The sequence below is a fragment of the Somniosus microcephalus genome, unplaced genomic scaffold, assembly GCF_052327205.1.
Source record: "Somniosus microcephalus isolate GS21.2 unplaced genomic scaffold, FLI_Smic_1.0 unresolved_chr2, whole genome shotgun sequence".
Lineage (NCBI taxonomy): Eukaryota > Metazoa > Chordata > Chondrichthyes > Squaliformes > Somniosidae > Somniosus > Somniosus microcephalus.
The window spans coordinates 81,324,616-81,339,664 of record NW_028225180.1 but is presented as its reverse complement, the minus strand read 5'-3'; the positions used below and the strand labels follow the sequence as shown (position 1 = coordinate 81,339,664).

The following is a 15,049-nucleotide window of genomic DNA, read 5'->3' as shown; positions in this document are numbered from 1 at the left end:
CGGAACGGCGACTGGAAAGGAAAGGAGCGGTCCCTAACGTGGGCTGGGCCTGCCCGCGAGACGTTCCAGTAATTGCGTTCGCCTGCGGTTCATGCTGCGTTTCCCATGGCAGGAGGAGCCAGCGTGGTCTGGACCACTGAAAGACATAGGAAAAGCCCATTAGGTCCGACACGCCTGTCTCTTCTTCATAGACCAACCCCATTAACCCAGCTTCACACCACATCCCTCATCCTCACCTACCCTCCTCCAAATCCCTCACCCTCAACTACCCTCCTCCCACATCCCTCACCCTCAACTACTCTCCTCCCAAATCCCCCACCCTCAACTACCCTCCTCCCACATCCCTCACCCTCACCTACTCTCCTCCCACATCCCTCACCCTCACCTACCCTACTCCCATATCCCCCACCCTCAACTACTCTCCTCCCACATCCCTCACCCTCACCTACTCTCCTCCCACATCCCTCACCCTCACCTACCCTACTCCCATATCCCTCAATCCCACCCACCCACCTTCTCCCCATATCCCTCAATCCCACCCACCCACCTTCTCCCCATATCCCCAGCCCCACCCACCCACCTTCTCCCCATATCCCTCAGCCCCACCCACCCACCCACCTTCTCCCCATATCCCTCAACCCCACCCACCCACCTTCTCCCCATATCCCTCAGCCCCACCCACCTTCTCCCCATATCCCTCAGCCCCACCCACCCACCCACCTTCTCCCCATATCCCTCAACCCCACCCACCCACCTTCTCCCCATATCCCTCAATCCCACCTACCCACCTTCTCCCCATATCCCTCAGCCCCACCCACCCACCCACCTTCTCCCCATATCCCTCAACCCCACCCACCCACCTTCTCCCCATATCCCTCAGCACCACCCACCTTCTCCCCATATCCCTCAATCCCACCTACCCATTTTCTCCCATATCCCCCAACCCCACCCACCCACCTTCTCCCCATATCCCTCAACCCCACCTACCCACCTTCTCCCCATATCCCTCAACCCCACCTACCCACCTTCTCCCCATATCCCCAACCCCACCCACCCTCTTCCCCATATCCCTCAGCCTCACCCACCCACCTTCTCCCCATAACCCTCAACCCCACCCACCCACCTTCTCCCCATATCCCTCAACCCCACCCACCCACCTTCTCCCCATATCCCACAACCCCACCCACCCACCTTCTCCCCATATCCCACAACCCCACCGACCTACCTTCTCCCCATATCCTTCAATTGCTTCTCTCTCCAGAAGCACATTTAATTGCTTCTCGGCCCATCTCATATTGTCCGCTTCAGTGTCCATCCCTGCCGCTTAATCGTCAGTGTGATCGCCCTTTGAGTGAACAACTTCCCGCTCACTTTCCTGCTTTTTCCTCATCTCGTGCCTCCTGGGATTTGAACCTCTCCTCCTAGCGCGCACTTTGACTGGATCAGCACCCTCTGTCACCTTGTCAGCTTCAGCCTGATGCTCTCAGCTGCTGAATTACTGTGCAGTGTTCCATCACATAACTGGCAATCCTTCCATTGGAACACTTTGTAGACAATGCGATTTGACTGAAATATGATCGCAGTTTAATAGGGGACGAGACTCGCTGGGCCGCAGTGGGATTTTCCACTTTTTCAACCGTTGTGTCTCTGGACGCCCGGCTTCTTTGTATTGCTTTACCTGTTCCATCGCCAGTTATTTTTTCCCCCTCCCCTCTTCTTCAGAAGGTGTTACTTTTCCTCACTGAGGTACAGTTTGGCAATTTCCCTCCGGCACCTCACCAACGTGGCCATTATTCAAGCGTAAGCCTCGACGGCAGCTGTCCAACAGTGGAGGTCTTCACCGCCAAGTGTGCTGCCGTCCTCGCCCCCAACCTCCGTACACTTTCAGTCGGGGTTGCTGTATCATCACCAGGAGACCGAGTCAGTGTCCTGTTCCCTAATCGAAGGCTGCTGTGGCCAATTAAGGCGGCCCTATGGGACTGAAGCAGGCTAACTCTGCACAGACCAGGGATTCCAATGGAACCCTTGCTGGCCTGTGTGGCTTAGGAGATGGAGACTTGTCACGTGAGCCACGAGGACACGGTGCACTTTAATCGGCACATTAGGAAGTTATTGGATGATGGGAGTGTACACTTTGTGAGATGTGTGTTACAGTTCAGACTCTCACATAATCCCTGTCTATACGCCTTCTCAGAAAAACATTTCCACAGGCAAATCAGTGCCTCCTATGATCAATATCTTACATAGGTGTAGGAGGAGTGTGTAACTTACATAGGAGAGGAGTGTGTAACTTACAGAGGAGGAGTGTGTAACTTACAGAGGAGGAGTGTGTAACTTACAGAGGAGGAGTGTGTAACTTAGAGGAGGAGTGTGTAACTTAGAGGAGGAGTGTGTAACTTACAGAGGAGGAGTGTGTAACATACAGTGGAGGAGTGTGTAACTTACAGAGGAGGAGTGCGTAACTTACAGAGGAGGAGTGCGTAACTTACAGAGGAGGAGTGCGTAACTTACAGAGGAGGAGTGCGTAACTTACAGAGGAGGAGTGCGTAACTTACAGAGGAGGAGTGCGTAACTTACAGAGGAGGAGTGCGTAACTTACAGAGGAGGAGTGCGTAACTTACAGAGGAGGAGTGCGTAACTTACAGAGGAGGAGTGCGTAACTTACAGAGGAGGAGTGCGTAACTTACAGAGGAGGAGTGCGTAACTTACAGAGGAGGAGTGCGTAACTTACAGAGGAGGAGTGCGTAACTTACAGAGGAGGAGTGCGTAACTTACAGAGGAGGAGTGCGTAACTTACAGAGGAGGAGTGCGTAACTTACAGAGGAGGAGTGCGTAACTTACAGAGGAGGAGTGCGTAACTTACAGAGGAGGAGTGCGTAACTTACAGAGGAGGAGTGCGTAACTTACAGAGGAGGAGTGCGTAACTTACAGAGGAGGAGTGCGTAACTTACAGAGGAGGAGTGCGTAACTTACAGAGGAGGAGTGCGTAACTTACAGAGGAGGAGTGCGTAACTTACAGAGGAGGAGTGCGTAACTTACAGAGGAGGAGTGCGTAACTTACAGAGGAGGAGTGCGTAACTTACAGAGGAGGAGTGCGTAACTTACAGAGGAGGAGTGCGTAACTTACAGAGGAGGAGTGCGTAACTTACAGAGGAGGAGTGCGTAACTTACAGAGGAGGAGTGCGTAACTTACAGAGGAGGAGTGCGTAACTTACAGAGGAGGAGTGCGTAACTTACAGAGGAGGAGTGCGTAACTTACAGAGGAGGAGTGCGTAACTTACAGAGGAGGAGTGCGTAACTTACAGAGGAGGAGTGCGTAACTTACAGAGGAGGAGTGCGTAACTTACAGAGGAGGAGTGCGTAACTTACAGAGGAGGAGTGCGTAACTTACAGAGGAGGAGTGCGTAACTTACAGAGGAGGAGTGCGTAACTTACAGAGGAGGAGTGCGTAACTTACAGAGGAGGAGTGCGTAACTTACAGAGGAGGAGTGCGTAACTTACAGAGGAGGAGTGCGTAACTTACAGAGGAGGAGTGCGTAACTTACAGAGGAGGAGTGCGTAACTTACAGAGGAGGAGTGCGTAACTTACAGAGGAGGAGTGCGTAACTTACAGAGGAGGAGTGCGTAACTTACAGAGGAGGAGTGCGTAACTTACAGAGGAGGAGTGCGTAACTTACAGAGGAGGAGTGCGTAACTTACAGAGGAGGAGTGCGTAACTTACAGAGGAGGAGTGCGTAACTTACAGAGGAGGAGTGCGTAACTTACAGAGGAGGAGTGCGTAACTTAGAGGAGGAGTGCGTAACTTACAGAGGAGGAGTGCGTAACTTACAGAGGAGGAGTGCGTAACTTACAGAGGAGGAGTGCGTAACTTACAGAGGAGGAGTGCGTAACTTACAGAGGAGGAGTGCGTAACTTACAGAGGAGGAGTGCGTAACTTACAGAGGAGGAGTGCGTAACTTACAGAGGAGGAGTGCGTAACTTACAGAGGAGGAGTGCGTAACTTACAGAGGAGGAGTGCGTAACTTACAGAGGAGGAGTGCGTAACTTACAGAGGAGGAGTGCGTAACTTACAGAGGAGGAGTGCGTAACTTACAGAGGAGGAGTGCGTAACTTACAGAGGAGGAGTGCGTAACTTACAGAGGAGGAGTGCGTAACTTACAGAGGAGGAGTGCGTAACTTACAGAGGAGGAGTGCGTAACTTACAGAGGAGGAGTGCGTAACTTACAGAGGAGGAGTGCGTAACTTACAGAGGAGGAGTGCGTAACTTACAGAGGAGGAGTGCGTAACTTACAGAGGAGGAGTGCGTAACTTACAGAGGAGGAGTGCGTAACTTACAGAGGAGGAGTGCGTAACTTACAGAGGAGGAGTGCGTAACTTACAGAGGAGGAGTGCGTAACTTACAGAGGAGGAGTGCGTAACTTACAGAGGAGGAGTGCGTAACTTACAGAGGAGGAGTGCGTAACTTACAGAGGAGGAGTGCGTAACTTACAGAGGAGGAGTGCGTAACTTACAGAGGAGGAGTGCGTAACTTACAGAGGAGGAGTGCGTAACTTACAGAGGAGGAGTGCGTAACTTACAGAGGAGGAGTGCGTAACTTACAGAGGAGGAGTGCGTAACTTACAGAGGAGGAGTGCGTAACTTACAGAGGAGGAGTGCGTAACTTACAGAGGAGGAGTGCGTAACTTACAGAGGAGGAGTGCGTAACTTACAGAGGAGGAGTGCGTAACTTACAGAGGAGGAGTGCGTAACTTACAGAGGAGGAGTGCGTAACTTACAGAGGAGGAGTGCGTAACTTACAGAGGAGGAGTGCGTAACTTACAGAGGAGGAGTGCGTAACTTACAGAGGAGGAGTGCGTAACTTACAGAGGAGGAGTGCGTAACTTACAGAGGAGGAGTGCGTAACTTACAGAGGAGGAGTGCGTAACTTACAGAGGAGGAGTGCGTAACTTACAGAGGAGGAGTGCGTAACTTACAGAGGAGGAGTGCGTAACTTACAGAGGAGGAGTGCGTAACTTACAGAGGAGGAGTGCGTAACTTACAGAGGAGGAGTGCGTAACTTACAGAGGAGGAGTGCGTAACTTACAGAGGAGGAGTGCGTAACTTACAGAGGAGGAGTGCGTAACTTACAGAGGAGGAGTGCGTAACTTACAGAGGAGGAGTGCGTAACTTACAGAGGAGGAGTGCGTAACTTACAGAGGAGGAGTGCGTAACTTACAGAGGAGGAGTGCGTAACTTACAGAGGAGGAGTGCGTAACTTACAGAGGAGGAGTGCGTAACTTACAGAGGAGGAGTGCGTAACTTACAGAGGAGGAGTGCGTAACTTACAGAGGAGGAGTGCGTAACTTACAGAGGAGGAGTGCGTAACTTACAGAGGAGGAGTGCGTAACTTACAGAGGAGGAGTGCGTAACTTACAGAGGAGGAGTGCGTAACTTACAGAGGAGGAGTGCGTAACTTACAGAGGAGGAGTGCGTAACTTACAGAGGAGGAGTGCGTAACTTACAGAGGAGGAGTGCGTAACTTACAGAGGAGGAGTGCGTAACTTACAGAGGAGGAGTGCGTAACTTACAGAGGAGGAGTGCGTAACTTACAGAGGAGGAGTGCGTAACTTACAGAGGAGGAGTGCGTAACTTACAGAGGAGGAGTGCGTAACTTACAGAGGAGGAGTGCGTAACTTACAGAGGAGGAGTGCGTAACTTACAGAGGAGGAGTGCGTAACTTACAGAGGAGGAGTGCGTAACTTACAGAGGAGGAGTGCGTAACTTACAGAGGAGGAGTGCGTAACTTACAGAGGAGGAGTGCGTAACTTACAGAGGAGGAGTGCGTAACTTACAGAGGAGGAGTGCGTAACTTACAGAGGAGGAGTGCGTAACTTACAGAGGAGGAGTGCGTAACTTACAGAGGAGGAGTGCGTAACTTACAGAGGAGGAGAGCGTAACTTACAGAGGAGGAGTGCGTAACTTACAGAGGAGGAGTGCGTAACTTACAGAGGAGGAGTGCGTAACTTACAGAGGAGGAGTGCGTAACTTAGAGGGGAGGAGTGCGTAACTTACAGAGGAGGAGTGCGTAACTTACAGAGGAGGAGTGCGTAACTTACAGAGGAGGAGTGCGTAACTTACAGAGGAGGAGTGCGTAACTTAGAGGAGAGGAGTGCGTAACTTATATAGGAGGAGTGCGTAACTTACATAGGGTCTGTAACTTACAGAGGAGGAGTGTGTAACTTACAGAGGAGAGGAGTCTGTAACTTACAGAAGAGAGGAGTGTGTAACTTACAGAGGAGGAGTGTGTCACTTACAGAGGAGAAGTGTGTAACTTACAGAGGAGAGGAGTGTGTAACTTACAGAGGAGGAGTGTGTAACTTACATAGGAGAGGAGTGTGTAACTTACAGAGGAGAAGTGTGTAACTTACAGAGGAGAGGAGTGTGTAACTTACAGAGGAGGAGTGTGTAAGTTACATCGATTAAGCAACGCCTCGATTTTAAAATTCTCATCCTTGTTTTCAAATCCCTCCCTATCTCTGCAACCTCCTCCAGCCCCACAACCCCCCGAGATCTCTGCGCTCCTCCAATTCTGGCCTCTTGAGCATCCCCTGATTTTAATCGCTCCACCATTGGCGGCCGTGCCTTCAGCTGCCTGGGCCCTAAGCTCTGGAATTCCCTCCCTAAACCTCTCCGCCTCTCTCTCCTCCTTTAAGATGCTCTTTAAAACCGACCTCTGACCAAGCACCTGTCCTAATATTTCATTATGTGGCTAGGTGTCAAATTTTGTCTGATAACGCTCCTGTGAAGCGCCTTGGGATGTTTCACTACGTTAAAGGCGCTATATAAATGCAAGTTGTTGTTGTTGTAGGAGCCGTGTATGAATTACATCGGAGTAGCAGCAGTTTTGTTGAATTTTCTCGCACTAGGAGGGTTGCACAGTCTGGCTGTCATACGCTCTCCCATCCTCTCCAAAAGGTCTAAAACACCACACTTGCAGGGCATGCTGTTCAGGTTAAGGCACTGCAATCAGATTTATTTACCAGATCTGTAATTAAACAGCAGCAAAAGGAAAATAGCAGAATGGTCAGCAAAGAGATTGCGCCTTTCTGAAGATGACATTGGGGATTTCAGTTTCAGTTCATGTAACGGCAAGGCATTTATTGAGTTTAACCTTTTTTTAAATTGTTGTTTCCTCACCCTTCCTTTCCCCTACCCCTCTCAAAAGCTTTGAGAAGTCGGAGCAGCAGAGATATTGGGAGCAGTTCCGGCATGCCCCACCAGATGCGTATGCAGCCTTTCACAGCGCTAAGAAGCGGAAGAGGAATCTGAAGGTTTTTGGCTACTGCATCTTCATTATGTTTGCTAGTGTCTTCATCCACTACGTTGGCTTCAGGTAGGTGTGATGTGCAATCATCTTGTTGTTATCCTTACACATTTACCGCTCCGTCCTGCTGTACGCAGCCTTTGAGTAGTAAAGTTCCTAATAAGTGATCTTGGGGGAGAACTGTGTGGGGCCGTGTACTAGTCAATGACTGTTCACCACTCGCACCTGCTATCAAATCCAGCACACATTCAAGGACTGGAAATCCTCTCTGTCTGCTGCCCATCTTCCAGTGGGAAGCCTTGTTAGAGCAGAATAGAACTGATGGGACAGTGCAGAGGGAGCTTTACTCTGTATCTAACCCGTGCTGTACCTGCCCTGGGAGTGTTTGATGGGACAGTGTAGAGGGAGCTTTACTCTGTATCTAACCCGTGCTGTACCTGCCCTGGGAGTGTTTGACGGGACAGTGTAGAGGGAGCTTTACTCTGTATCTAACCCGTGCTGTACCTGCCCCGGGAGTGTTTGACGGGACAGTGTAGAGGGAGCTTTACTCTGTATCTAACCCGTGCTGTACCTGCCCTGGGAGTGTTTGATGGGACAGTGTAGAGGGAGCTTTACTCTGTATCTAACCCGTGCTGTACCTGCCCTGGGAGTGTTTGATGGGACAGTGTAGAGGGAGATTTACTCTGTATCTAACCCGTGCTGTACCTGCCCTGGGAGTGTTTGATGGGACAGTGTAGAGGGAGCTTTACTCTGTATCTAACCCGTGCTGTACCTGCCCTGGGAGTGTTTGATGGGACAGTGTAGAGGGAGCTTTACTCTGTATCTAACCCGTGCTGTACCTGCCCTGGGAGTGTTTGATGGGACAGTGTAGAGGGAGATTTACTCTGTATCTAACCCATGCTGTACCTGCCCTGGGAGTGTTTGATGGGACAGTGTAGAGGGAGCTTTACTCTGTATCTAACCCGTGCTGTACCTGCCCTGGGAGTGTTTGATGGGACAGTGTAGAGGGAGCTTTACTCTGTATCTAACCCATGCTGTACCTGCCCTGGGAGTGTTTGATGGGACAGTGTAGAGGGAGCTTTACTCTGTATCTAACCTGTGCTGTACCTGCCCTGGGGGTGTTTGATCGGACAGTGTAGAGGGAGCTTTACTCTGTATCTAACCCGTGCTGTACCTGCCCTGGGAGTGTTTGATGGGACAGTGTAGAGGAAGCTTTACTCTGTATCTAACCCGTGCTGTACCTGCCCTGGGAGTGTTTGATGGGACAGTGCAGAGGGAGCTTTACTCTGTATGTAACCCCGTGCTGTACCTGCCCTGGGAGTGTTTGATGGGACAGTGTAGAGGGAGCTTTACTCTGTATCTAACCCGTGCTGTACCTGCCCTGGGAGTGTTTGATGGGGACAGTGTAGAGGGAGCTTTACTCTGTATCTAACCTGTGCTGTACCTGCCCTGGGAGTGTTTGATGGGACAGTGCAGAGGGAGCTTTATTCTGTATCTAATCTGTGCTGTACCTGCCCTGGGAGTGTTTGATGGGACATTATAGAGGGAGCTTTACTCTGTATCTGACCCGTGCTGTACCTGCCCTGGGAGTGTTTGATGGGACAGTGTAGAGGGAGCTTTACTCTGTATCTAACCCGTGCTGTACCTGCCCTGGGAGGGTTTGATGGGACAGTGTAGAGGGAGCTTTACTCTGTATCTAACCCGTGCTGTACCTGCCCTGGGAGTGTTTGATGGGACAGTGTAGAGGGAGCTTTACTCTGCATCTAACCCGTGCTGTACCTGCCCTGGGAGTGTTTGATGGGACAGTGCAGAGGGAGCTTTACTCTGTATCTAACCTGTGCTGTACCTGCTCTGGGAGTGTTTGATGGGACAGTGTAGAGGGAGCTTTACTGTGTATCTAACCCGTGCTGTACCTGCCCTGGGAGTGTTTGATGGGACAGTGTAGAGGGAGCTTTACTCTGTATCTAACCCATGCTGTACCTGCCCTGGGAATGTTTGATGGGACAGTGTAGAGGGAGCTTTACTCTGTATCTAACCTGTGCTGTACCTGCCCTGGGGGTGTTTGATGGGACAGTGTAGAGGGAGCTTTACTCTGTATCTAACCCGTGCTGTACCTGCCCTGGGAGTGTTTGATGGGACAGTGTAGAGGAAGCTTTACTCTGTATCTAACCCGTGCTGTACCTGCCCTGGGAGTGTTTGATGGGACAGTGCAGAGGGAGCTTTACTCTGTATGTAACCCCGTGCTGTACCTGCCCTGGGAGTGTTTGATGGGACAGTGTAGAGGGAGCTTTACTCTGTATCTAACCCGTGCTGTACCTGCCCTGGGAGTGTTTGATGGGGACAGTGTAGAGGGAGCTTTACTCTGTATCTAACCCGTGCTGTACCTGCCCTGGGAGTGTTTGATGGGACAGTGCAGAGGGAGCTTTATTCTGTATCTAATCTGTGCTGTACCTGCCCTGGGAGTGTTTGATGGGACATTATAGAGGGAGCTTTACTCTGTATCTGACCCGTGCTGTACCTGCCCTGGGAGTGTTTGATGGGACAGTGTAGAGGGAGCTTTACTCTGTATCTAACCCGTGCTGTACCTGCCCTGGGAGGGTTTGATGGGACAGTGTAGAGGGAGCTTTACTCTGTATCTAACCCGTGCTGTACCTGCCCTGGGAGTGTTTGATGGGACAGTGTAGAGGGAGCTTTACTCTGCATCTAACCCGTGCTGTACCTGCCCTGGGAGTGTTTGATGGGACAGTGCAGAGGGAGCTTTACTCTGTATCTAACCTGTGCTGTACCTGCTCTGGGAGTGTTTGATGGGACAGTGTAGAGGGAGCTTTACTGTGTATCTAACCCGTGCTGTACCTGCCCTGGGAGTGTTTGATGGGACAGTGTAGAGGGAGCTTTACTCTGTATCTAACCCATGCTGTACCTGCCCTGGGAATGTTTGATGGGACAGTGTAGAGGGAGCTTTACTCTGTATCTAACCTGTGCTGTACCTGCCCTGGGGGTGTTTGATGGGACAGTGTAGAGGGAGCTTTACTCTGTATCTAACCCGTGCTGTACCTGCCCTGGGAGTGTTTGATGGGACAGTGTAGAGGAAGCTTTACTCTGTATCTAACCCGTGCTGTACCTGCCCTGGGAGTGTTTGATGGGACAGTGTAGAGGGAGCTTTACTCTGTATGTAACCCCGTGCTGTACCTGCCCTGGGAGTGTTTGATGGGACAGTGTAGAGGGAGCTTTACTCTGTATCTAACCCGTGCTGTACCTGCCCTGGGAGTGTTTGATGGGGACAGTGTAGAGGGAGCTTTACTCTGTATCTAACCCGTGCTGTACCTGCCCTGGGAGTGTTTGATGGGACAGTGCAGAGGGAGCTTTATTCTGTATCTAATCTGTGCTGTACCTGCCCTGGGAGTGTTTGATGGGACATTGTAGAGGGAGCTTTACTCTGTATCTGACCCGTGCTGTACCTGCCCTGGGAGTGTTTGATGGGACAGTGTAGAGGGAGCTTTACTCTGTATCTAACCCGTGCTGTACCTGCCCTGGGAGGGTTTGATGGGACAGTGTAGAGGGAGCTTTACTCTGTATCTAACCCGTGCTGTACCTGCCCTGGGAGTGTTTGATGGGACAGTGTAGAGGGAGCTTTACTCTGTACCTAACCCGTGCTGTACCTGCCCTGGGAGTGTTTGATGGGACAGTGCAGAGGGAGCTTTACTCTGTATCTAACCTGTGCTGTACCTGCTCTGGGAGTGTTTGATGGGACAGTGTAGAGGGAGCTTTACTGTGTATCTAACCCGTGCTGTAGCTGCCCTGGGAGTGTTTGATGGGACAGTGTAGAGGGAGCTTTACTCTGTATCTAATCCGTGCTGTACCTGCCCTGGGAGTGTTTGATGGGGACAGTGTAGAGGGAGCTTTACTCTGTATCTAACCCGTGCTGTACCTGCCCTGGGAGTGTTTGATGGGACAGTGTAGAGGGAGCTTTACTCTGTATCTAACCCGTGCTGTACCTGCCCTGGGAGTGTTTGATGGGACAGTGCAGAGGGAGCTTTACTCTGTATCTAACCCGTGCTGTACCTGCCCTGGGAGTGTTTGATGGGGACAGTGTAGAGGGAGCTTTACTCTGTATCTAACCCGTGCTGTACCTGCCCTGGGAGTGTTTGATGGGACAGTGCAGAGGGAGCTTTACTCTGTATCTAACCCGTGCTGTACCTGCCCTGGGAGTGTTTGATGGGACAGTGCAGAGGGAGCTTTACTCTGTATCTAACCCGTGCTTTACCTGCCCTGGGAGTGTTTGATGGGACAGTGTAGAGGGAGCTTTACTCTGTATCTAACCTGTGCTGTACCTGCCCTGGGAGTGTTTGATGAGACAGTGTAGAGGGAGCTTTACTCTGTATCTAACCCGTGCTGTACCTGCCCTGGGAGTGTTTGATGGGACAGTGTAGAGGGAGCTTTACTCTGTATCTAACCCGTGCTGTACCTGCCCTAGGAGTGTTTGATGGGACAGTGTAGAGGGAGCTTTACTCTGTATCTAACCCGTGCTGTACCTGCCCCGGGAGTGTTTGATGGGACAGTGTAGAGGGAGCTTTACTCTGTATCTAACCTGTGCTGTACCTGCCCTGGGAGTGTTTGATGGGACAGTGTAGAGGGAGCTTTACTCTGTATCTAACTTGTGCTGTACCTGCCCTGGGAGTGTTTGATGGGGACAGTGTAGAGGGAGCTTTACTCTGTATCTAACCCGTGCTGTACCTGCCCTGGGAGTGTTTGATGGGACAGTGTAGAGGGAGCTTTACTCTGTATCTAACCCGTGCTGTACCTGCCCTGGGAGTGTTTGATGGGACAGTGTAGAGGGAGCTTTACTCTGTATCTAACCTGTGCTGTACCTGCCCTGGGAGTGTTTGATGGGACAGTGTAGAGGGAGCTTTAAAGCAACAACTTTCATTTATATAGCGCCTTTAACTGAGTAAATCATCTCAAGGCGCTTCACAGGAATGTAATCAGAGAAATATTGACACAGAGTCAAAGAAGGAGCCATTATGTCAGGCTCAGTCAAAGAGGAAGGTTTTATGGGAGCTGGAGATTCGGACGTGTTTAGGGAGGGATTTCCAGAGCTTCGAGCCCAGACAGCTGAAGGCACGGCCGCCAATGGTGGTGTGAAGGAAGTGAGGGGTCGACAGGAGGCCAGAGTTGGAGGAACGCAGAGTTCTCGGAGGCTTTCAGGGCTGGCGGAGGTCACAGAGGAGTGAACCCACGGAAAGAACCGAACATAAGGTTGAGAATTTTAAATTCGAGGTGTTACTGTCGAGGCTTGTTCTGTGGCGTCGTGGGTCTGTGGCTCAGTGAGCCGTCATTCACTTGTCCTTTCAATTGTTGGGAAAGGAGACATTTAGCATCACAAAGAGCATCAACAAAGAGCTTTTCATTTTCGAGTAAGCGCTTCATCTGCATCAAGTCCAAGTTAACGCTTTGAAAATCGGGTTTGGGCACTGGTATAAGAAATATAACCGGTCTTATCTCTCCTCTGCTGACGAACCCACTGTGGAGTCCCAGTATGCGCTCTTTCTGCTTCATATTTCCAGCGTTTGCGAGTTCACTGCCTATCTCGGCAGTTGCCAGTTTGTTCAGAATGAAGTGTGTGGTGCACATTCGGCTTGTGGTGACGATATAATTCAGACACCAACACCAGCTCAGTCCGTAAGGGTTGACCCCGAGCTTCCGGTCACCTGTCACTTTAATTCTCCGCTTCACTCCCACTCTGACCTCTCCGTCCTCGTCCTCTTGCACTGCTCCAATGAAGCTGAACATAAGCTCGAGGAACAGCACCTCATCTTTCGATTACGCACTTTACAGCCTTCTGGACTCAACATTGAGTTTGTAGCGGTTCGTGTAGATCGCCACTAAATAAGAGAGTTTGACTTCGACGAACTATTAACAAGTTGTTTATTTACAGGAACAGACTAATTACAGCAGGCAAGATAGCAGGTAAGATGGCTGACTGTAGGAGCACCGTGGTGTAGGTCTTGTCCCAGCGGGGACTCCACGAGGACTGAGTTCGCAGTCCTGTGGGGAGCGTGATGACGTCATCGCGTTTGTGTTGTGACATCATCACATTGTTCGCGTTTCCCGCGCTTAGGGCGTCATGTGATGCGCGTCGTTGCGTCGCTGGCCGTTGAGGCCGAGGTCGCGAGGCCGGGCTGTGCCGGTGCTTGCCGCGGGAGCGGAAGATCGCGTCGCTCCCGTCGGCTGGCCGTTGAGACCGAAGACGCTGGGCCGGGCTGTGCCGGCGCACGCACATCACGTCGCACGTGACGTGACGTCAGCGCGCTAGGGCGCGTCTTAAAGGGGCAATGGCCCCAACAGGTAAGTTAAAAGGGCAACAGCCCCAAAAGGTAAGTTAAAGGGAATTATGTGTCTTTATGTAAGGTACAACCGGTGGTACCGCCACAAGTTCAACAATTTCAGACTATAACCCCTGCCCCCATTTTTCAGGCTGTTTAGGATTTTGCCCTCCCCATTTGCAACATTTAATCTCTCCTGCCTCCTGCCCTGGCACAGAATATTCCTTCCTACCCTCCCACCCCCCCCCACCCCCCCCTCCTGTCTCAGCACCTGCTTAATGTCTGTTACATCTCCAGCTTGTTCCAGTTCTGATGACGTGTCCCAGACCTGAAACGTTAACTCTGTTTCTCTCTCCACGGATGCTGCCTGGCCTGGTGAGTGTTGCAGCGTTTTCTGTTGTTATTTCGGATTTCCAGCGTCCGCAGTATTTTGCTATTGTACCAGCTCATGGAGGCTGTGTGCACCTGCGTCGATTGTGGGCTGGGCATAAGCGTAGTGCCGCCTCGCTCTTCCGGTAAAGAGTGGTATTGTAGGTATTCGGGTTCACCAATTGTAGGTGTTGGACGAATGCCTATCAAATAATCGAGGTCGACTCCAGGAGAACAATCAAATAGTTCTTTAATGCAAGAATAATCGAATTCCAACAGCTGGCTGAGATCGGTACAGGAGAGCCATTAAGTAGGTCTTAACCAGACGGAGACGCCATGAGGACTGACTAGTCAGTCCCAGGGATTGCGTCATGACGTCATCGCGTTTTCCCGCGCTTGGGGCGGTCACGTGATGTGCGGCGTGACGTCATTGCGTTTGCCCGCGCTTGGGGCGGTCACGTGATGTGCGACGTGACGTCATCGCGTTTGCCCGCGTCATCGCGTTTGCCCACGCTCCCAAAGGGGGAACGCCCCGCACAGGCAAACCGCATATATGCATCGTTACGTTAAAGGGAATTATGTACGGTAAGTAAGGGACACTCGGTGGTACCGCTACAGTATCGTGTGTGACATAAGACAACAATAGGCACTTGGTCTAAGCGTTAAAGCTTTAATCAACTGTTTTACAACATGGCGGTCTAGTTGTGTCCTTCACTAGTTCCTGTTAAGAATGTCCTGCGCAAGCTGGGCCCGTGCCCGAGTATTTATACTCTCCCTGGACAGCGCCACCCATAGGCCACTCTGTATTAGTTCATAAGTCTTTCTACCATGAATGACTGATCCATGTCAGTGTGCTTCTCCGATCTTCTCTCTTCTCTCAAGTCCTTCCTGAGTAACCTGTGTGTTCATTTCCCTGCCCCTGTATAATGGGCTGCTGCACCCGCGGGGCCGCGCACAGACCTGTTTCACCTTCAGCTGCCGTCTGATGTCTTTTTCAGGCTCTTTGCTCACCTCCTCTGTGGCACAGTGCCGACTTACCAGTGTGTAGGAATGT

At 51.3% G+C, this 15,049-nt stretch overlaps 1 protein-coding gene across 2 annotated transcripts in view; it reads left to right on the top strand.

Moving 5' to 3' along the window:
• dnajc4 (DnaJ (Hsp40) homolog, subfamily C, member 4) overlaps positions 1 to 15,049 on the top strand; it is a 235,967-nt gene that overhangs the window by 144,763 nt on the left and 76,155 nt on the right. For both annotated transcript variants that reach the window (XM_085976194.1, XM_085976195.1), the window contains exon 4: positions 7,205 to 7,372. In XM_085976194.1, coding sequence (XP_085832320.1) covers positions 7,205 to 7,372 — 168 coding nt within the window. The remainder of the gene's footprint in view (positions 1 to 7,204; positions 7,373 to 15,049) is intronic.